The sequence below is a fragment of the Nanorana parkeri genome, unplaced genomic scaffold (assembly GCF_000935625.1).
Source record: "Nanorana parkeri isolate BGI_ZX_2015 unplaced genomic scaffold, ASM93562v1 scaffold2007, whole genome shotgun sequence".
In the NCBI taxonomy this organism is placed as follows: Eukaryota; Metazoa; Chordata; class Amphibia; order Anura; family Dicroglossidae; genus Nanorana; species Nanorana parkeri.
The window spans coordinates 77862-100106 of record NW_017308275.1 but is presented as its reverse complement, the minus strand read 5'-3'; the positions used below and the strand labels follow the sequence as shown (position 1 = coordinate 100106).

At 47.0% G+C, this 22245-nt stretch overlaps 2 protein-coding genes across 2 annotated transcripts in view; one reads left to right on the top strand and one right to left on the bottom strand.

Annotated features, from left to right (window-relative positions):
* Positions 1-3942: 3942 nt before the first annotated feature.
* TIGD5 (tigger transposable element derived 5) lies at positions 3943-5634 on the bottom strand. The gene has a single exon (XM_018572360.1). The coding sequence runs from the start codon at positions 5632-5634 to the stop codon at positions 3943-3945; it is 1692 nt and encodes a 563-aa protein (XP_018427862.1).
* Positions 5635-8803: 3169 nt separating this feature from the next.
* The window catches only part of EEF1D (eukaryotic translation elongation factor 1 delta), a 37717-nt gene continuing 24275 nt past the window's right edge, over positions 8804-22245 (top strand). Inside the window, exons 1-3 of the mRNA XM_018572368.1 lie at positions 8804-8830; positions 15877-17036; positions 20118-20247. Coding sequence (XP_018427870.1) covers positions 8819-8830; positions 15877-17036; positions 20118-20247 — 1302 coding nt within the window. The 5' untranslated portion in view covers positions 8804-8818. The remainder of the gene's footprint in view (positions 8831-15876; positions 17037-20117; positions 20248-22245) is intronic.

Sequence of the window (22245 nt, the reverse complement as noted above, 5' to 3'; positions counted from 1 at the left end):
GTGACATTCAGAGCTGTCCACACGGGGGACCATTCCATTTCATCATCGGCTGCACCGCTGTGACTAGGATACGGATGTGGGAGGGGCATTACAGTAGCTGCAGAACAAGAACAGCAATGTGTACCTCGGGGGAGGATCCATCACTCACATTCTTGGAGCTAACCAATCACAGGAGGGCCTAATTGGGACTTTTCTCTTTCTAGCAAAAAAAACAGAAACATACATCATAGAACTTCAATGTTCTTGTCCATATTGTGGTCCTATAAAAGTTCTGCCACTGGGGGAGACACATGACAAACGTGCAATCAAGCTTACCCAGAGGGTTACACCGCTCTTCTTAAAGGTGCAGTAACAAAAATGACATCTAGACTGTTTTTCTCGACATTCCCTCGTTCATATGGTCGTATCAGCAGTGGTGTGTTCTGTTCTAGAATAATGTTACCGAATATTAAAGCTTTGCTTTCAAATGTGTCATGTGATTTATTCTTATTATGGGTGATCGTTATAAAAGTAAGCAAAATGCTTTCCCATCCAATATACTTTTATTTATTTTTAACTTTTGTATAATTTTATATTTCTTTTGTCATCTCTGTGTTTACTGATTACCCGATTTACCAGGGAAGCCATCCCCATGCTTCTCGTCACTAAGTGACTCGCTGCCCGGCTTCCTGATTGGTCGGGAAGCTGGCTCCATGCTCCCTCGTCACAATCCGAAAGCCGGGCAGTGTGTAATGATTTTGAGTTTACAATTGGTAATCAATCAGTAAGCTTGACAGGCAGACCCTAAGTATAGTTTGAAACAGTTGTTAGGAATGCTCAAAGAAGACTTGGCCTTTACAATGGGATTGAAGAGTAAAACACATTACTCGGGACATAGACTATGATGCCCAAACTGGGATTGAAGGAACACATGACTCAGGACATAGAGTTTGGAACGCTTTTATGCTGATTTGTGTGACTTTTAAGGTTATTTTAAAGTAAAAGCATGTATATAAAGACAGGGGGATGATCCTTCAAAAGACACACACACACATACAGACACGCCCACACACCTTCACATTGGAGACAGAAACACCTGTTAGGACTATTTTACTTACTAACTTAAGACACGTTTCTTAAAGGAGAACTATGAGGGAGGGAGGGGGGGTGCTTTTCACTCACCTCATAGTTCTAGCCGACCTGTGACAATGAGACTGTCACAGGTCGGCTCAGTAGATCGGGAGGTGAGGGAACACATACCGGCGTTCGCTCACCTCTCGATCCTGTCACGGCTCTCTGCCATGACAGGGGAGGGGCTGGATTCCCCCCGCTCCGATCCGCCAGCGCTGACTGGCGGAGGGGGCGGGTACAGCTGGCTCTGCCTCTAGATAGGCAGAGCCAGCTGTCAGTCATGCAGCTGGGCGGATCCCGGCATAATTGTCGGGATCCGCTTCAGCTGCGGCGTCTCAGTATACCGCGAGCAGCAGCTTGCGGTATACTGAGCTTAGGGTGACGGGAGGACGCTAGTTTGTGTCCTCCTGTTACCCTAAGGAGAACTATGGGGAAAAGCCCTAACCCCATAGTTCTCATTTAAGCATCTTATAGACTTCTGCTGTTAGATATACTATATTTTGTAACCATCAAGCATCCTATAGACTCATTCTGTAAGATATACCATATCCTGTAATATTATGTAACTTTGCAATTAAAACAAATTTTTGAATGTTATGCAACAACGAACGCAATCATCTATTATTGAACTTTTCCCACCCTATGCTTCAAGAAAAGGAATATTAAAAAAAAAATCACATTTCTAACAGGAACCTTATCCCATTTCTACACACGAGTGCATGTGACATCATCAAAAGGATATATTTATCATTTGGAATGATTGATTTAAGTAATCAAACAATCCTATTGAATTTCATATTCACAAATGTATTTTCCACGTACACAACAATACGGACATGGCGAACCATTATGTGCACAGTAAACCTTTATTGAAGTGCAAATATGCATCGAGGAATTAGGATGGTACCGTACAGGGGCACTTTAAGCACAATATGTGAACTGCTATCCCGAGAAACATTTCCTCCTAAAACTGCAAATATCACGTACGTGCAGCAATGCAGAAGTCACATCTAAGGCAGCAATGGGACATCAAACACAAAACAAGTCCAACCTCAGGCACGTCACCAGACTACTACTGAGAGCTCCACAGAACTGAAGATGTTACTTATGGATGAAGTCCAGTTCACCAAAAATGACATTTTTGTCTTATGAGAAGAGGCCAAAATCAAAAAACTGCTTTTCCATAAATGTCCCTGTTTACCGTGGATGGGGATTGTGAAAGAGTGGTTTAGGGAGCATGAGCCATCATTGCCACACATGGATTGGCCACCACAGAGTCCAGACCTTAAAGTGACATTAAACCCTCAGATTTTTTAACATAAACCAATACTGTAATGTGCGCCTTACTGTAATCCATGGTTGTTTCCCTTCTCTTTGCTGCTCTTCCTTTTAAATCCTCATGTCTTCTCATGCTGGGGGAGAACTTCCCTTTTCAGCTCAGGGCCTCTTCCTGTAGTGCTGGCTCAGGTTGTGAACCTACACACAGACACCGTGTATCCATTCCTGAGACAAGGCAGTCTGCTGCAAAACAGAAGTTCTCCCCCAGCATGAGAACAGATACAGATTTATAAGGAAGAGCAGCAAAGAGAAGGGAAACAACCATGCATTACAGTAAGGCGCACATTACAGTATTGGTTTATGTTAACAAATCTGAGGGTTTAATGTCACTTTAACCCCATTGAGAATCTTCGGGATGTGCTGGAGAAGACATTACACAGGGCTCCGACTCTCCCATCATCACCACAAGATCTTGGTGAAAGATGAATGCAACTCTGGACTGATATAAAGATTGTGACATTGTATAAGTTTATTGAAACGAAACCACAGCAAATACGTGCCGTAATCTAAAGGCGGTCCAAAGTAGAGGGTGTGACTTTTGGCCAGGCTGTGCATAGCAAAGAGCTTTCATTGGCATGTTAAACAGACCACAAGGGGAGAAAATAATGGAAGTTCATTGTTAGGGTTTCAGCAGGGGAAAGCTTGGGTATAACCTTACCAGTGTGCTGCTGTGCACGTACCGACCAATCAGCTGACTGGAGAATGGAAGGTGTATTTCATGAATGTAACCCTGATATGCGCTGCCTTAACGCAACACACATTAATGGGCAACATACTACACACTACTGCAGCACAATTGGTCATATGCCAAAGTTTTGCACCAAGGATCCCATGCTAAAAATCACTACTCATCTCTCAAACTGGTTTCTCCTGCTCTGAGAAAGCCTCTTACAATTGCAGCAGCTCTCCTCTGTCTAGTAAGCATCCAATATGACTTACTGGGGTGCGGAAACCTGGAGGAAGAAGGGGTAGCTCTGAGTCCTCTTCAAATACCAATGTAAATCGATGGGGGAGCCCTCCGCACACCTTGCAGAAGTCCCGGCCAACAAGAAAGATGGTGCTCGTAGTGATAACCACGGATGGCGCCGTGCAAACACAGAACAAAAAAGCATATCACCAGCACTCAGTAATAAAGTTGAATATGTCCCTTTAATTGGACAAAGACGTCACAGTGATCAGAAAAGCCGACGTTTCGGGACCGCGCAGGGTCCCTTCCTCAAGGCAGAAAGACGTGACAATATAGTAACATACATACGTAACATACGCAACATACATACTATATGTATGTATGTTACAATATTGTCACGTCTTTCTGCCTTGAGGAAGGGACCCTGCGCGGTCCCGAAACGTCGGCTTTTCTGATCACTGTGACGTCTTTGTCCAATTAAAGGGACATATTCAACTTTATTACTGAGTGCTGGTGATATGCTTTTTTTTGGCTCTTCAAATACCAGACTTTAATCTTTGACTTTCTTAACTGCACTTTTGGCCAGTTCATGAAACAGAAGCACAGCCTGCTGTAAACTGTTTAACTTTGGTTTGTAACTGTGTCTGCTGGAGCCGCCGGGCCGTGGTTAATAGTGACCTCAACTGTACGATTTTGAGCAGGCCCACATCTTCAAAGTCCTGAGCTTCCAACCAACGCAGAGCAGTCTCCAGCCCTTGAATGGCCTCGGCTGCAGATGGAAAGAGGAGACCTTTCCTCTCTTCTTTGTTGGCATCTTCTCCCAAGCTGTCGCTGGCACCAGTTAACGTTGCCAACTCACCCGTGCCTCTGTCCTCCGAGGATTCCTCCATCACTGGGATGGAATCATCTAAATGCACCCACTCCTCAATCTCTTCCGAATCCAAACCTTTGAAGGCCAAAGCAGCTAAGTTGGTCAAGTCCAAAAAGACTTTGCCGTACTCTTCTCCCAATGTCTCCGCAATGGCACCATTCTGAAAAGCAGCCTTTTGGCCATAAAGCCAGCATTTTTCAATATGGCCTGCATGTATCATGCACCATGCCTGGCCTACCAGGTAGATCACGTCTGTGAGGAAAAAAGACTTTTCAAAGTCAGCAGTGGTATCACAAGACACGACGAGTCTCAGAAGCTCCCGTTTGTAAAGCTGCTTGAAGGACGACATGACCCCCTGGTCCATTGATGGGCTTTTATTTCTTGTATTCTTGGAAAGGAACACAACTCGGATGTTGCCATCTGGGGTCTGAAGCTCCTCCTCGGGGGGTTTTGCTGGACACTTGTTAACAAGCAAAACAGCTTTTTGTTGTAGGCAGCATCTCCTTAAATAACATTTGACACCGGGAACAAATTCCTCAAAGAACCACTCCCTCAGCAGTTCTGGGGTCACCCAGGCATGCTTGTTGCGTTTGTAGGCTACAGGAAACTTGTCCTGATTATGGTGACGAAGAGTTGGTGGATCTTTGAGATTCCCAACTACCAAAGGTCTCAACTTGTGGTTACCAGTGTGGTTGGCTGCTAAGAGAACGACCACGTGGTCCTTTTCCCTTCTGTATCCATTTGGCTGCTTAGCGATTGCCATCTCATGGGTTTGGTTTGGAAGAATTTTCCAGTATAGTCCAGCAATGTTGGCATTGTATATTTGCTCATCTACATAGCCTCCTTCACAGGATGAAGCTTTGTCCTCCTCTGGGAACACCATAACTGGGTCACTATCAATCACCTTGGCCTCCATTTCACTGTAGATCTGCTGACTAGAAATACCATGCCTTTTCTGCCAGCGCCAAAACCAGCCGTGGCTGGCTTTGAAAGAGCATTCCCCTCCGTAAATCTGCTTGGCAAATGTCTCGGCCTGGGCCTGGATGATGGGCCCAGAGAGGGGAATGCCCTGTTGGCGCAAAGTAAGGAACCAGGAATAGACGGCTCTATCGATCTCTTCTTCGTTGGCCAAGCGCATCTTCTTCCTCTGCGTGCCGACGTCGCCACCCAGCTGGTCCAGGAACCACCTGAGCTTCTGCTCGTCCTTCAGCCACCCCCGCAGGGTCCCCCCTGGCACCCCAAAATCCCTCGACACGCTAGCCTGGCGCTCCCCATTCCTGACTCCCTCTATTGCTTTCAGCTTGTCTTTGATGGAGTACGCCTTGCGATATGCCATCTTCACCGTGGTAGGCGTGCATACTATACCCCCCAGCCGTGTCTTCAGGATCTGCTGCCCTGGGCATGACATACTGGAGGGAGTCTGATTCGCATAGGCCCTATAGCCTGGCATGGAACCCAGGCAACCTCAGACAGTCCACAGGCGGTGTGCCAGCTTGGCACCGTCTTTCTATATATGTAATGGTGCCAGGTGGTGGACATGCCACCCTGGCATTGCGGTGGTAGGCGTGCCAGTCAGCTGTGTTTGCATACAACTGTTTCCCTTTTGTTTCCTGTCAGAAAATTGCTTTCCCCCTCCACTCCAGACAACTCTGTGCTTGTGCTGCCACGCATGCGCACTGCCTTCCACCACTTCTGCGGATGCGTCAAGCTTCTGGCAGCCAGCTCACGTTCTGCTTGGAGCATGCGCACTGATCTCTTCACATCGCGGACTGTACCATCCACCCATTTGGGGGAACCAAAAAAACAACCAAAACGCCATTATAAAGGCAGAAACGGCGAAGGGATAAGTGTTTAGCGATCGCTGTGCTTAGCTGACGGTGGTTTATACAGTGAACGCTGCTCGGTTTTCCCTTCTCGCTGTGTTATCCCCCCCCGGGCTGTGTGGTACGGTCCAGCCGCAGCTGTCTCTCGGAGCTGGTCACGTGTCTCGCTCCTTCCCTCCCGCTTTCTCTCCTGACACGGCAGCGGCTTCAGCGTGAGTACCGGGCCCGGGGTGGGTTCGGTTAGGTCCTGGACAGAGGCATTTCGGGACACACCGGGGTATGCGATAGGCATTTCGGGGGTCGGGGATCCCGTGTGTGCTGTCAGTACCGGGGAGACTCTCTGTGTGCAGAGCCATGAGGGGGAATAATGGAGGAGGAGGTGGCGGCGGCCTGTCAGGGAGCTTTGAATGCAGGAATGTCACATCGGAGTGTATGAGAGGAGGAGGGGGGTAATATCACACCGGGGTATGTGTGAGGAGGAGGGGGGTAATATCACACCGGGGTATGTGTGAGGAGGAGGGGGGTAATAACACACCGGGGTATGTGTGAGGAGGATTGGGGTAATAACACACCGGGGTATGTGTGAGGAGGATTGGGGTAATAACACACCGGGGTATTTAACATTGATAGACATATTTGGGACTATGGCGGGGGAGCGATGATGAGGACTCATTCCCGTGTCTGTCATCCTGAACAATCTTCTCCCCTCTTCTCTGCTCTCTTCAGTATCACATTAGAAGTGTTTTATGTTCCATGAAAGCAAAAAATACCCGCTGATCCCGCTAGAAATCCAGTGATCTGGCGTGAACCGAACCCATCCGTCACCAGGCAGATTCCCAGATACACATACCGGCGTTCGCTCACCTCTCGTTGAGATTCAGGAGATCTCCACAAAACAGCTTTTTTTTTATTTTATTTTTTTGGACAAGCAACATCTCTCAGCTCTGCGCATGTGAGATCTGCCGCAGATGTCAGTGGTGTCTGCAAGTCCAAATGGTGGCACGGGGTTGTAGAAGGAGGAGGAGAAGGTGTATTAGCATGTGGCAACATAGAAACAAAGGTGGCAAATAACAAGAATTGTGTTTTGTTATACAATAGTTACCAAGTGGCAGCGTGAGGTGACGGTTTCATTGAAGAAACTCGCCGTGTCGGGTTGACGTTCAGCCTGCGCTGATGTGCGATGGCTGACTCGCTATCGGGTTCTTCATTTAGAATCTTTTATTGATCTGGATACGGAGAAGAATACAGCAAATGTGCATTGTGTGCTGCAGTGTCCGGGTTCACACGCAGTGTCTGTCCTCCATGCTAATCCTGTCTGCTCTCTAGCTTTCTCAGCACTTCATGGGTGCTTAAAGGAGAGTGAAAATCACTCCTCATAGGTCCAGCTGACTAGATCGGCAAGTGAGAGAGCACATACCGTCGTTCGCTCACTTCTCGATCGTCTCCCTGCAGAGAGCGGTGACTGTCCGTCATGGCTCTATGCAGGGATTCTACCCCTCACCGCTCTGAGGAACGAAGGGGGCGGGTACAGCTGGCTCTGCCTCTAGATAGGCGGAGTCAGCTGTCACCCACGCAGCTGGGTGGATCTCGACAGCATTGTCGGGATCTATCCTGGCTGCGGCGGTCTCGGTATGCCGGGAGCTGTAGCTCACTATATACCGAGCTTTGGGTCACGGGAGGACGCTAGTTTATGTCCTCCTGTGACCCTTTAAAAGAGAATTGGGGAAAAACACTGACCCCCCATAGTTCTCTTTTAAAGGGTCAGGGGCGCCTTGCTTGCGCGCAAGGGGGTCAGGGGCGCCTTGCGGGCGTGCAAAGCCCAAGTAACGAATGACTGCCATGAAATGTTTAACAAATCTAGAAATAATCATTGGGTAAGGACTAGGGCTGCAACAACTAATCGACATAATCGATTATTGAAAAAGTTGTCAACTTTTTCAATAATCGATTAATCGGCTTCCGATCAGTTGGCCCTGTTCACGGCTCCACACACGCTGCGCGCCGCACCTCCTCCCCACCTCGTGCTCGCCGCTGCCAGACCCGCCCGCCCGCATCCACACTCTTCACGCCGCATTTGTTGTATCCCCCTATAGCTGGTGATATTCTGCACTACAAATCCCAGCAATAATACATTATACAGCGCAATGCAGAATACTGCCAGCTATAATGTACTGTTGCTGGGATTTGTAGTCCTCTATAGCCGGTGCCATTCTGCATTCATTGCTGTATAAATTTACACTTTCCTTTTCACTATATTGTACACCACACTATTTTTTTCCACCGCTCCAAGCTTGCTCCTGTGATGGACTACAATCTCAATACAAACTAGTAGTCTCATCACTGGAGCCATTTTTTTTTTTTTTTAAATTGTTTATCCGATTAATCGAACTTAATCGGCTAACTAATCGATTTTGAAAATAAGGCTAACTAATCGATTTTGAAAATAATTGTTAGCTGCGGCTCTAGTAAGGACACGGCTACATTGTAACTGAGTTGATACTGTTGTCACTTGTACTATAGAACTGAGCTGAATTATAGTTACCTCTTCAACTCTGCTCTGCCACCCTGAACTTTGACACTTTGTTTCCCCCTCAAGTGATTTTTTTGCATGGCGGGTGGACCTCCCGGTCGTGTTCTTTTTCTTTCACTGAAACAATGTACTAAAAGCTGGAATGAGTGTTGGGTGCGGTGTGCTTTATTCTAACTGGCTTGCTTTTCTCTCTTCAATGCTGACTCAGGTTTTCCCTACTCCTGTGGTGCATAGTGAGTATGCTGTACACGGTGTCTGTCCCACCTGCATGTATGCATGCCTAGATAACGTACTGCATGTTCTCTTCCATCATCTCCTCCAATCATCCATCCGGTGACCAGCAGACAGATGTGTGCAAACTCTATTCTAATTCTATAGCTTGACGTTCTGCAGCTGATTAAAGTGACACTGAACTCAGGAGATACATTTTAACAATCCATACAGGTCCCTGAACTCTGACCCCATTGTCTCTTATTTGTGTATCACTGGGCTGTAGATCCTCCAATCATCTCTGACACTGTCCTTCCTTCTGGAGGGGGGCTACGTCTGTTTGCCATAATCCCTGTGTGTGTTGTAAAGTAGTCACCGCTCCAAGCTCGCTCCCGGGATGGACTACAATCTCAATACAAATGTGTAAATTAACCTGAGATTGTAGCCCATCATCGGAGCAAGCTTGGATCAGTGGTTACTTTACAACACACACAGGGACCATGGGGAACCAAAGTAGTCACCGCTCCAAGCTCTCTCCCATGATGGACTACAATCTCGGTACAAATGAATAAACTAAACATGAGATTGTAGTCCATCCCGGGAGCGAGCTTGGAGTGGTGACTACTTTACAACACACCACATGGATCATGGGGAAGAGACGTAGCCACGCTCCAGAAGGAAAGACAGTGTCGGCACCAATTCAGAGGTGATTGGAGGATCTACAGCCGAGTGATACACAAATAAGATACATTGTTGTTCATAGTTAAGGGACTTGAATATGTTTTTAAGATTTAAAGGAGAACTATGAGGTGAGTGATTTTCACTCGACATCATAGTTCGAGCTGACCTGTGACAATGAAACTGTCACAGGTCGGCTCTATAGATGGGAAAGTGAGCGAAGGCATACTGTCGCTCACTCTCTTTCCGATTATCTCCCTGCAGAGATCAGGGACTGTCACCGCTCCCCGCAGGGATTCCCCCCCCCCTCTCGGATCCTCCAGCGCTGACTGGAGAAACGGACGGGGGAGGGGGCGGACACGGCTGGCTCTGCCTCTAGATAGGCAGAGCCAGCTGTCACTCACGCAGCTGGGTGGATCTCGACAACATTGTCGGGATCCGTCCTGGCTGCGGCGATCTCGGTATATAGCGAGCAATAGCGCACTATATACTGAGCTTTGGGTCACAGGAGGAGGTTAGGATATGTCCTCCCGAGACCCTGAAGAGAATTATGGGATGAAAAGGTTACCCCATAGTTGTTTTTTTAACTTCAGTGCTTACAATCTTGTCTCTACCACAGTCAAAACGCATCCTGATTCTAATTTCCATGTAATGGACCTTTCCTTTTCCGGTGGGAGGGAATTGGAGGAAACCCACAGCAGCGCCAACGAATGGCCTTTTTCGTAGGGCAGGGGGAGGCAAACTCGGCCCTACAGATGTTGTGGAGCTAGCATGAGCTATTGCAAGACTGACGGCTACAGGCATGACTCCCTGAGGCAGGGGCATGATTTGTATTTGCAGTTTCCGCATAGCTGGAGTGCCGAGGTTGTCTACCCCTGGCGTGGAGCCTTGATCTAAATTAAAGCTAGGCCCCCTGCGATGCAGGAGAGGGCTAACCAGAAGATTACAACGGTATAACAAGACATGGGAGCATTAGTATGGTTGGCATTGAGCAGTAATTATTCCCTGTTTGTAATTCATGTTTTTGATAGACGTTAGCAGAAAGGATGGTTGGTCTTTTAGCCTGACCATTGAGTTAAATATTTTGCTGCTACGGGTGCTCCTCCGGGTTACGATCTTGCAACTTTACGATGGAGTTTACTATTCAGTGAACTCCCAGTCAATCGGCACACACTGATCGGTAGTTGTCGGATAATTGTAGTTTCTGGTTGTTTAAGAGTTAATAGTAACTCTCCAGCAACCAGCCCTGAGGTGCTCCACTTCCCCATTCACCTGTCGGGTGAATGTAAACAGCCGGGATTAATAGCAACAAAGTCCAAATCCCATTCGCACTGCCACGGTCTCAAAACCACAAGGTATATGTGGTGCCCAGGTGACCACACGGATGGCGCCGTGCAAAACACTAATGGTAAATAAAAGGCTACAGCACCGTATGACAGTATGTGACATTGGCTATTGAATAAACGTATCAATACTTTAAAAACCCTTCAAGTGTGTGCCGGTGAATTACTTTTATTGGGATTAATAGCAAGACTGCTATTGGCCATTTCAATAGTAGGCTGGCTATCGCACCCGCCCACTGAGGAGAGGAGCAGACCTGAGACCTCTTTCGCTCTCGGGTCCACACCTCTTGGTGGATTTTCCGGAACGTAACCCGTGGAGTGTCTGTAATTGTCGGCTTCTGGTCACTAATTGCAGCCTGTGAACTAGACAATGGAGCCACGAATGGGTCGGAGCATTGAGGATAACTACGTACTCGTTAAGCTTTTCCAAACTCTCTAACTTCCGTCTGAGAAATGCACAATGTCTGCTTAGCATCTGTCTGTCTGTGTATTGTTGATCCGTAGATCCTCCGTGTTGTGTCCTTCCCATTGCATGCAACACAGTATTCCTCATCCTCCAATCTGCAATTGCACAACCTGAAAGGGATTTAGTATTTTGGGTTTTTGGTGTGCTTAAAGTGACCCTGTCTCTATCCTGGGTAGGTTCAAGTGAAAGCAAACTGTTAAAAAATATAAAAAGCCCTGTGGAGGTGCTTGCCACATAAAATTGGTACCGTATTTGCCGGCGTATAAGACGAGTATAGCCCAAAATAATGTTTAAATGCACTTACTAACATCCATGGCGGTATTCCCGAGTGTTGCTCGGGGTTAATTTTCAGTACCATAAGTGGTAACCCCGAGCCACACTCGGGATTAGTCTCTTACCTTGTCCACGATCCCCGCTGTGTCCTCCGTCTTCAGGTGCCCATACACTGTGCGATTAACGCGGGAAATCGCGCGATCGTATGATAATCGCACATTGTATGGAAGGCGTGTGACCTTTTGTCTTGGGAGCATGCTAGAAAACAAGCCGAGAATCGTATGATTTTCGGCTGGTTTTTAGCATGATCGTAAGATCAATACCGCACGGACCGGTGAGCGCACACTGCCCGTTCAGCATTGCGGTCATCGGAAGCCCGCCCCTCAGGAGGCGTGCTTGCGATGATCGCAAGTACGATCTGCCTGTCCAAGATGGGCAGATCGTACGTTTTTTTTCATTACTTTACAACCATCGCAAGACTAAGGTCTTGCGATGGTTGTAAAGTGTATGGCCAACTTTCTGCTGAGCCAATCACGGCAGGCTTTGTATTAATGAATACAGGCTTTGTATTAATACAAAGCCTGCCGTGATTGGCTCAGCGCTGTATACTGTATGTAGCCAAAGCTACATACAGTATACCGTATCCTTCCGTATGTACATGATGTTATAAGGTCTCAAAACCCGTCTTATACACCGGCAAATACGGTATGTTATGGACGACTTACCTTGTAGGTGATCCCCCTCCAGCAATGAGCTTTCTGCTCTCCCCTCCAGCTCTGGCGCTTACATCTTCAGCAGTTTCCAGGTTAAGGCCCGGTGCAGACCTGAGTGATCCGGGATCGCGTGGTCCTGCACAATGCGGACAGATTGCCGCACGGCCCCATTGATTTCAATGGGGTGGCAATCCGCAGGAAAAAGGCACATGATACTTTTTTTGCGATACACGGCGCCCGGCTGTTTTAGCCGCAATCATGTTCGGGTGCATGGACGGAATCGCTGCGGAAAACTGCGAGATCCACCTGGCGTAACTGGGGTGCCATTAGAAAATGATGGCACCCACAGCGCGACCGCTTGTGCGGAGTGACTCCATGACTGTGCGGTACCGTGCATGATTGCCACGCGGTCAGGAGTCGCTTAGGTTGAGAGATGAGGCTTGCACAGTATCTTCTGTCATAAGTCTGTAAGCAAACCAAATTTCCCCGAAACTTCACTTCCACTTTAAGATGTTCTATAAATCTATTGGCAGTGCAATTGTTGTGGAAGTCTGCTATAATTGGGTGGTGTGCTGCAGATAGATGTTCTGCTCCTCCTTCCGGAAGTGTCAGAGGCTCTGCGTTCTACCTTGGAGCTGCAGATTCTCCTTCCGGCCCTGATGTCACTTGTGCTGTCTGCACCTTGTCCGCTTTATGTGATCAGTGTAGACCAGGGATAGCTGAACTTCGGCCTTCCAGCTGTTGTGGAACTAGAGGTCCCATAAGGCATTGTAAGACTGGCAGCCACAGGCAAGGACTTCCAGAAACATATTGCATTATGCAGTTACACCACAGCTGGAGGGCCGAGGTTTGCCTACCCTTGGTGTAGATTTCCTTGTAATTCACACAAGGGTTTCGGGGCTGCTGCCAGGCGCACAAGTGATGTCATCGGCGGGAGAGCCGGCGTTTCTGACTGTATTGTAGAACCTCCGACACTCCTGGAAGGAGGCGCAGAGCTGCTCCCCTGTTTGCTGCACATTAAGAACATTTAAAAACTGGTCTCAACTATTGGCGTAGTGACCGGATCTCTTGTCTCCCAAATATATGGATGGTTCACTTTCCCAAGTGAATTTGGGAAAATGGAATTACCTGCTCAAATCTGCACGCCCCCCCCCCTTGTCTCTGTGGGCATAAGCACTGATGCTAGTATTGGTGCATCCCTAGCTCCCATCAATGTAAAAATGTAAGCACCTCAAATACTAATAGTCTGAAGCTCACTGAACCTTATATAAATTAAAAGGAGCACTAATCTATTTTAAATTGGTCTAATCCCATTTTTAGGATCTTTCTGCAGCTGCCCGTGTGATGATAATCTCTCATTGTCTTTTATGGGCTTGTAAACACTATAAGCTTGAACCAATTTACAATTCCAGCATTGTAAGCACTGGCTGCATCTCTGTACAACAAGCGTGTGCTTGCAGAGGACTGCTTTGACCTGTGGAAATAATAGTTTCTCTTTCTGGTTGTGTAATTTGCGATTTGTCGTCATATTCTTTTGTCATCCTGATCGCAACTGGAAAAAAAAAACAACTTTATTTGTATGTGAACTTAGTGCTTCCAGATTCGAGCCGATAATTACAAGATATTGCCCTATTTTTGAGCAGGGCTTGCGTTTGTTGGGCCGTTTTATCCACCTGGGCGGCAATAAGGAGTGCTCCCGCTGATTGATGGTACTGGTTGAACTGTTGTTTTCCAGTCCGGTCTCCTGCTGGTGGAGCATATATCTCCATAGAGCAGATGAAGCAATCAAAATACCCTCTAAGGCCTCATTCACGCGAGAAAAGGCCGGCGCGTACAGCTTTGTACTGCGTGCACGGCCGTATCGGGCAGCTCGCAGGAAGTACAGGTGCTGAGTGTGATTAGTACTCAGCCCCTGTCCTTCTCTATGGGACCACGTGGCCGTACGCCGCCCTACGCTCACTCGCCCTGCACGTCCGTGCGGGTGTCTGTACTCGTACGCTGATGGGATGCATCCTGTTTGCGTCCGGGACACCCGCACCCGTACGGACCTGCACGTAGGGTGGCATACGGCCGCATACTCCCATAGAAAAGGACAGGGGCTGCGTACTAATCACACCCAGCACCTGTCCTTCCCGGGAGCGGCCCGATACAGCCGTGCATGCAGCACGGATCTGTAGGGGCCGGCTGTTACCCCTGTGAATGAGAGCTAAAGGAGCAAAATTAGCCCTTCAGTTGCCTGTAGAGTAGTAGGATCTCTGCATGCTTATTGTTTCAAATGCAGGCGAGTGTCTTGACGACAATAGGCAAGGAGATAATCCGTGCGTCCTTGAAAGTACTCTAGCATCAGGACCTGCTGTAGTTCTTGTCTGGCTTCCAGAACGGTGATCCTTTTGACCCTTCTTTAATTTAAAAGTTTACCCCCTGGTCAGTAAAATTGATTGTGTGTACTGTATGACATGCTATAGCAGCGGAAGCACTCTTTATTGCTATCTACAACCCTTAAAAGGCTCAGCTATACAAATCAATGCATTACCATTGGTTACATGGCTACATGCCATATGGGCCACACTTGTTCTTTAGCAGCAAGATTAAACCTGTCATGAAAAAACTATAGTGGCTGCCATTGCCTATCTGCACACTTCATGTGTGCGGCAGCCTTCTTGTTTCTCTTAGGACACGCTTCTTCATTTCTTCATTCCATAATCTAGTTATCTTGTTTTGGAAGGAGGGGAGCGAGTTTCTGCATCCCTAGTGACTGTTCATGGGAGCTGATTCTTATTTGTCACAGACAGATGCTGGAAACTTATTCACTTCATAATTCATTGCAATGCGTCACCCATCATTGCATGGAAAAACGTAATGTCATTGAGGATTTGCCGGAGAAGACACTTAACATGCAATGCGTGATCTGAACGGTCCTAGAAGTATAGCAAATTCACTGCTTTAGCCTCAGCAGCACATAGCATGTCTTGTGGTCTCCACGTGCGGTCTGCAATTTGTTCTAGTGATCTGGCCAGTTAAAGAGCATTCCAGGCTAACAGTTAGCGATGCCAATACCGTTTTTTTGGTATCGAGTACCGATATTGTTTTTTGGTACTCGCCGATATCTTCTGGCAAATCGAAAGCCAGGGGCGGGTAATAACTCGCCACCCGGCTTCCTGATTGGCCAGCTTTCTGATTTGGCCAGAAAGCCGGCTCAATACTTCCTTGTCACCTGGTAACGGAGTATGGAGCTGGCCAATCAGGAAGCTGGGTGGCAAGTTATTATAATAATAATGTTTTATAATGGGCTGGAATGGTCACCCAACAGGATTCGGTCTAGTAGACCAAATTAGATGAAGGATTTATTGCACAGCAGTGATCACAAATTGTAATCTAGTCCAGCCTTGTAAGAGGTGAAATTCTCAGGGGCCACACGGGTGTTCTGTAAGCAGACCTTCATGTGAATAAAGGGACCACAAGAAATGGAAATACTTTATTGCACTCGTTAACATTCATGGATTAAAAATAAACAGAGATGGTGTCTTCTTTGGTAAATTCTCTGGCTTTTGTATGTTATATTTTAACCCGAAGTGTTTATAGCTGTTGTGGTTTCTTAATGCTGTCCGGACAAGATGAGGACAAGGAAACACCAGAGCCCCGTAGATTCTGGTTGGATGGACAAACATAATTGTGAGAATGGCACTCAGCTTACTTGTGAGGCCCAGGCAACGGCAGCCAAGAAGGGAACCGATGCCACTAATGGCATTGCCCAGCATGAACCTACGGAGAATGCCCTAAACGTCGACCTTAAGAAAGTCAACGGTAAAAAACAGAAGAGGAGACGAAGGTCTCCCAAGAACAAAGCTGTGATGCCCAAGGTGGACAGCGCCCTGTTTGGTCTGATGGCAGACACTGTGTGGCTTGATAAATATTTGTATGATGAGGCTGAATGTGACTATCATGCCAAGCTTGCAGCAGCGCAGGCCAAGGTGTTGGAGAATCGCCCGAATGTGAACGTGGCCTCAGTTAAGGAACGACGTTCTATGGATGTAGCAGCGAGAAAGAAGTCTACAGAGAACTGCGCCCACAGCACTACGATGGCTTGCCATCATGTTGACAATGGAGTCTGGGTTAACAAGTTTAGCTTTGATGATGCCGAGAGTCGGTTTATCATACAGTTTGCATCTCCTCTTGCCCCTCGAGCCCTCAATCTCAACCTGGTTTCCCATGAGCGTGCAGCCACTAGGTCCACACAGAGGACACCTGACGAAGGCTATTCTAGTGCAACGCCAACTCCAGCTGCCTGTGACCTGTTGACCGTTAATGAGGTCATTTCTGATCCAACAGTCAATGGAAAGCCACAATGGGCAACCGTACAGGACCTTTTGTCTGAAGTGTGGTTGGACAAATCCCAGTATGACCAAGCCGAACAATGCTTCTACGAGCATGCTGCTAATACACAGACAACCATGCTGACTCAATCGGACCTCAACTGGAGCATGCAATCCGGAAAAAAGGGGAAGCGGGACAGATACAATCGTAAGTCTGCCGGAAGGCAACAGCCGAAGAAAAAAGAGCTTGCCAGTATTCCAGAGGAGAGTGCCAACAGCGTGTATTACCCTGCGTACTTTCTCCACCGCGACAGCGAGAGCACGTGGCTTAATAAGACTGCATACGATATAGCTGAGGCGTGTTTCTACGCTGCTCAGGAAGTGTCGGTTACTGTTCAGTCCAGCAAATCCACTTCAACCAAATTGCCTCGGCCCATAAAACCCAAACATCAGGACAAGAAGTAGGAGTCTTATTACTTTTATTACAAATGTTTCTGCTTACTGTGTTCTAAATGCTGTGAACATATATAGTAGGGATGCTCCAACAAATCTGTTCCTGATGGGTAGTAATTCCATGTTCATTTGTCATGTACAGAGAAGAATGTAGCGATACTCCCGTGTGCGGTGCAGTAAATGTCTAGCACAGTGGTCCTTTAAAGCTATTTCTTGTGAATTACGACCTGCTGCTTGCCATAGTCCTGACGCTCCTGCAATGACGAGGTTCAGCACGCAGAACCTTCTCTTTGCATGGCAGAGCTTCTGTATGTAGACAGGCATTGGGTCCCGCGAACTGGAACACGCACCATTCTGCACCCGGCAATGTAGCTTTGGTACAGTTAGGCAGAGTGATCACTAGACCCAAGGTGCCTTCCTAGTTTGGCTAAGTAGAAAAATGGACACTGGCACTCCAATGGCAAATATGTCTATTGACGTACATGTGTCATAGCGAAATACACACTCTGCGTTTTGCTATGCAGCATGTACATCAATAAATAGACTTATTGGATTTGCCACTGCAGTGCCAAGGGCCCATCTTTCTACTTCAGTATTGAGGTGATAGCCAACCGTTGACAGCTGTTGCACCCACTTTTTTGAGGGAACAGCGGTTCTGAGTGCGATGGGTATATGGATTGTTTGCTAGTTTGGCTCCGACGTCGCCCATCCATTAGAGGAGCAGCGTGGGACGTGCTGTTTAAGATAAGGTCAGTAACCTGTGAAAAATAATTCTGGTGGATTTCTTAATTCCACTGCCACCAGTGACGGAAAATGACGCACATTATAAACCATGTCTATTGCTTTAAGTTCTTCACCTGGCCAAGTAAGACGTTTATCCTGGAGTTGTGTGCTTCAATCTCGTCAATGTAGCCAATGATTATGGTAAAAAGTTGTCTTTTGTAGAACAGAGAATTGGTGACCATAGGTTGAAGAGTCCCCCGTCCCCACCCCGCACAGCTTGCTTCTGGTAACGTGCTTGTTACTGTATTTGTAGGGGGCCCAAGTCAAAAGCAATGCTTAGATCTGTTTCCTTCATGGATGACGACTACGTATGGCCACGCTTGGTAGAGCAGACCTCAGCCAGATACCTAAGGGCTCGTTCACACAAGATCCAGATCGGATCTGGACAAGTTTCTGCACGTGCAGTGCGTTTTTGACGCGTTCCATGGCATTTCTTTTTAGCTTAAAATGGGCTTTTCATGTGTGGTCCAGAGCATTTGCATTCAGTTTTGTGTTTTACATGCTTGTTGCTGCCTTGCACAGCAGAAATATTTGACCATGCAGCATCTTTTCCCCCTTGCTCTGCAACTGACTGCACTGGTGTGAACAGAGCCCAGAAATACCATAGGAATACATTGGGATGCATTTCAGGGGCAGACAAAAAATGCTCTGCAATTGGTGTGAACTAGCCCTCAAGGTGTCTTCAGTCAGCAGAAAAGCCAGTCCTGTCTGAAATTAAAGACTAAGTGAAGCCAAAACTTTCTAAAGTCTTAAATACTTAAGTAAAAAAAAACTGACGACAGGTCAGGGAATGAGGTGGGCACGCCTCACAGGGACAGAATAATACTAACCTCTAATCATTCCACATTTTACGGAAATACTTTTGTAGCCATCTATGTTCCTGTTAGAGAGTTCCCATCACTTCCTGTCCAGACAGGAAGTTAGGGAAAATGCCGCCCCAATGACCCTATTGGTTCCAATCCCTTCCTGTCCAGACAGGAAGTTAAGGAAAATGTTGTCTCCCCCCCCCCCTCCCCCCCATTGAGGACACAGACTGATTAAAACCTCACTAGGGTTCTAATCCGTCCCCAATTGCTAAAAAAAAAACCCTATATTGAATTTCACTTTTGCTATATAGACCTTGACATCCTGACTTGGGGTAGAATTTACAGCTGTGCCCACCCACCAACCCACAAGTGCCTTCTTGGCTGGGGAACTGATGCCTGGGGTGAGGCTTTTGCTCCAAGGTGAGGAAGTAGTCTACCCATTGACATGTCTCCTGAGATCAATGCTGCTACTTCAGATTCCTCCGTGTTCAACTTCAGAGGCGAGAGCGGCTCAGAGATTTTAGAAGTTTGGAAATCTGTGTCTGATGCGGTTCTGACAGGTAGAAGTGCTTTTTGACCCCGCAATGTCAGTGTAAGGAGTGATTGGAAGACACCCAGTTCTGGTATCGGGAGCATTTTGGGCGAGTGAGTAAAATTCTCATTATCGGCGCATCCCTACTGTTTATTGATTGGCCCAGTGCTATCACTTGCTGGCAGAGAGGGTCTGTGACTTCTATGACTGGAAGCTTACATTGGGTTGTAGTTCCTCACTTCTGGTGACTGAACAAGCAGCGGGGGAGCAAGTAATAAAACATTGCAGGTAGGCAACGAGTGCGTCTAAGGGCGATGCACAGGTACCTGCTCAGTTGCACATTATTCCTTTGTAAACGTGTTTCTCTTTCTGTGCAGTTGGGGTATTTATTGGAGAATCTCGGTGAGGGAGACCTCTAGACAGAGATGATCCATCTGTGCTCATACAGGGCTTGTTCTTTCTACCTATAGCTCGCTGTTTTTAGTTATAAGGTGGGTTTGGGGTTGGTAGAGATGTTAAAGTGACATTAAACCCTCAGATTTTTTAACATAAAACAATAGTGTAATGTGCACCTTACTGTAATCCATGGTTGTTTCCCTTCTCTTTGCTGCTCTTCCTTTTTAAATCTATCTGTTCTCATGCTGGGGGAGAACTTCTGTTCTGCAGCAGACTGCCTTGTCTCTGGAATAGCTACATGGTGTCTGTGTAGGTTCACAACCTGAGCCAGCACTACAGGAAGAGGCACTCAGCTGCAAAGGGAAGTTCTCCCCCAGCATGAGAAGAGATGAGGATTTAAAAGGAAGAGCAGCAAAGAGAAGGGAAACAACCATGGATTACAGTAAGGCGCACATTACAGTATTAGTTTATGTTTAAATGTCACTTTAAGCAGATGCATATTTTTTTTTTTTCTAACATGTCCAATTTAAACTACCCGTGTTGAATACTAAACCATTGATGTTCTGTATCACCAGAAAAATGGCAGCTTCTTGCTTGAGCACAGAGAATATCTGGTTTGACAAATGCAAATATGACGATGCAGAGAGACAGTATTATGAAGACCTCAGCAAGGCTGGAACCAACGCTCACATCCAGCCACAGGTGAGTGGGGGAGGGAAAGGGCCGGGGTCCGATCCCTAAATCCTTTATCTTTTGTCTAGTCGCTGCATCTCCGCATCATCTGTGCCTGAATACAATGATCTTCCAGCCACTTCTCTCTGGTGGCTGCCAAGTCTTGTCTGTTTACTGTTCCTCCCAGTTGGAGGTTTCCATTTTATCTTTTGTAACGTGTTTTGTGTTGCTTCCCTGGGTGCTTTGTCTTTTTTTTTTTTTTGTTGCTTTCCTTGCATCTGGCTGGGTCTCTCTCGCTCCAAATGATGCCACTTCTGAGGTTCCTTTTCTGACTGAAGGTATCCAAGTGGAACAGAATTATTTTCTGAAGAGATGTGTGCCATTTAGTTAGAACTAGTTCACCTTAAAGGGTAAGTCCACTTTTCCAAGTGAATTTGGGAACATGGAATTCAATGTTCAATCTGGCCCCCTCTCTTCCCCTTGTCATACTTTTTGCAGCAAAGGCTCCTTTCCCTCCGCCAGTACGGGTGTTGCCGTGTAGCGCAGCCCTGTGCTATGGATTTTGAATTTAGCTTGCCAATGGCAAGCACTCATTGGTCAGAAGTGCTTGTCATTGGTCAGCACGGTCATGTGATTGTGCTGACCAAGCAGTGCTTGCCATTTGCAAGAGAAATCCAAAATCTATAGCGCGGGGCTGCGCTACACAGCCGCACTGGGTACAGATGGCAAACCCATACTGATGGAGGGAAAGGAGCATTCGCCGAAAGGTAAGTAAAGCGGGGGTGGTGATAGAGGAGGAGGAGAGTCGTGGATGAGGGGGCCAGATTGGAGGGGGGGGTAACTCCATTCTCCCAAATTCACTTGGGAAAGTCGGCTTGCCCATTTAAACTAATATTCTCCTTTTGGGCATATAGCAGCGGGTGGGTGCACCCAGAGGAGTTTGCAGTATAAAAGGGTCTCCTGCACTTCCAGCTAGTAGGATTTAAGTGCATGCAAAGCCAAACATTTATTTTTAGTTTTTATTGCTGCGTGAGACCCCGAGGGGGAGATTCACCTTTTCAATTTGTCCAGTATCCAAATCCAAAATTGTACAGTTGTCACTGAAACGAAGCGGAAGTCTTCCAATGGGGACCAACTTCCATGACAACGAATGCTTCTGTTTGTGTACCCGGGACAGGAAGTAAAGGAATGGATCAGCAACGGCACATAAAAAACATTTGTGGGTGTTTTGAAGAGTTCACCTTTTCACAAAAAATGGAAAGGTGAAGCAGCTTGCCCAAGCCCCATCTCCCGCATCCCCCCCCCAAGCTGCCCCCTTCCCGGCTGCATTTAGCTTTACTACAGTCTTTGTGGCATCATAATGTTGGCAGTGGAGAGCAGTCATTGGTCAGCACGGTCGTGTGATCTCACTGACCAATGAGAATCCCTTCTGCGCCCAGCGTTGGTCTTTCATTTTATTTGTCCCTTTTATTTAAAGTATATCCAACGCCGAAACCTTTCATTATGTATAGCGTAGGAAGTTTTTTTTTTTTCTATTTCAATAGAGCAATTTCCTTTTACTTCCTGTACTGTAGACCCAACAGGAAGTGAGGATGTCTGTCCAATGTGAGAACTCTTTAGACAGTTGTCACATTATCAAGTGTCCCCCTTGTAAGATTTCCCAGCAATTCCTGTTGGGTTGGCAACTCAGAATTTTTGGATTTGCCCCTCGCTTTCATTCTTTAACATTGGTAATCAGGACAATTCGAGTGAATCTCCCCAATGGGCACACGGGCAGCAATAAAAACTCGATCATGGTCCTGTCCTCCACGTCTAAACGTTTTGACTTTCAGTTATACATGAAATTCAATATAAAGGGCCAGTTCACACCAGCGGTGGAGCGTTATGATCCATATAATGCACGTGCCGGGGTGTGTTGTGTAGGGGAGGTGCAGTATGCATTTTTTTTTCCTTTATTGCAATGTGGCAAAATGACACGTCAACCCTTTGCACAACAGCACATTGGCGTGGTGATGTATTGGCAGGATC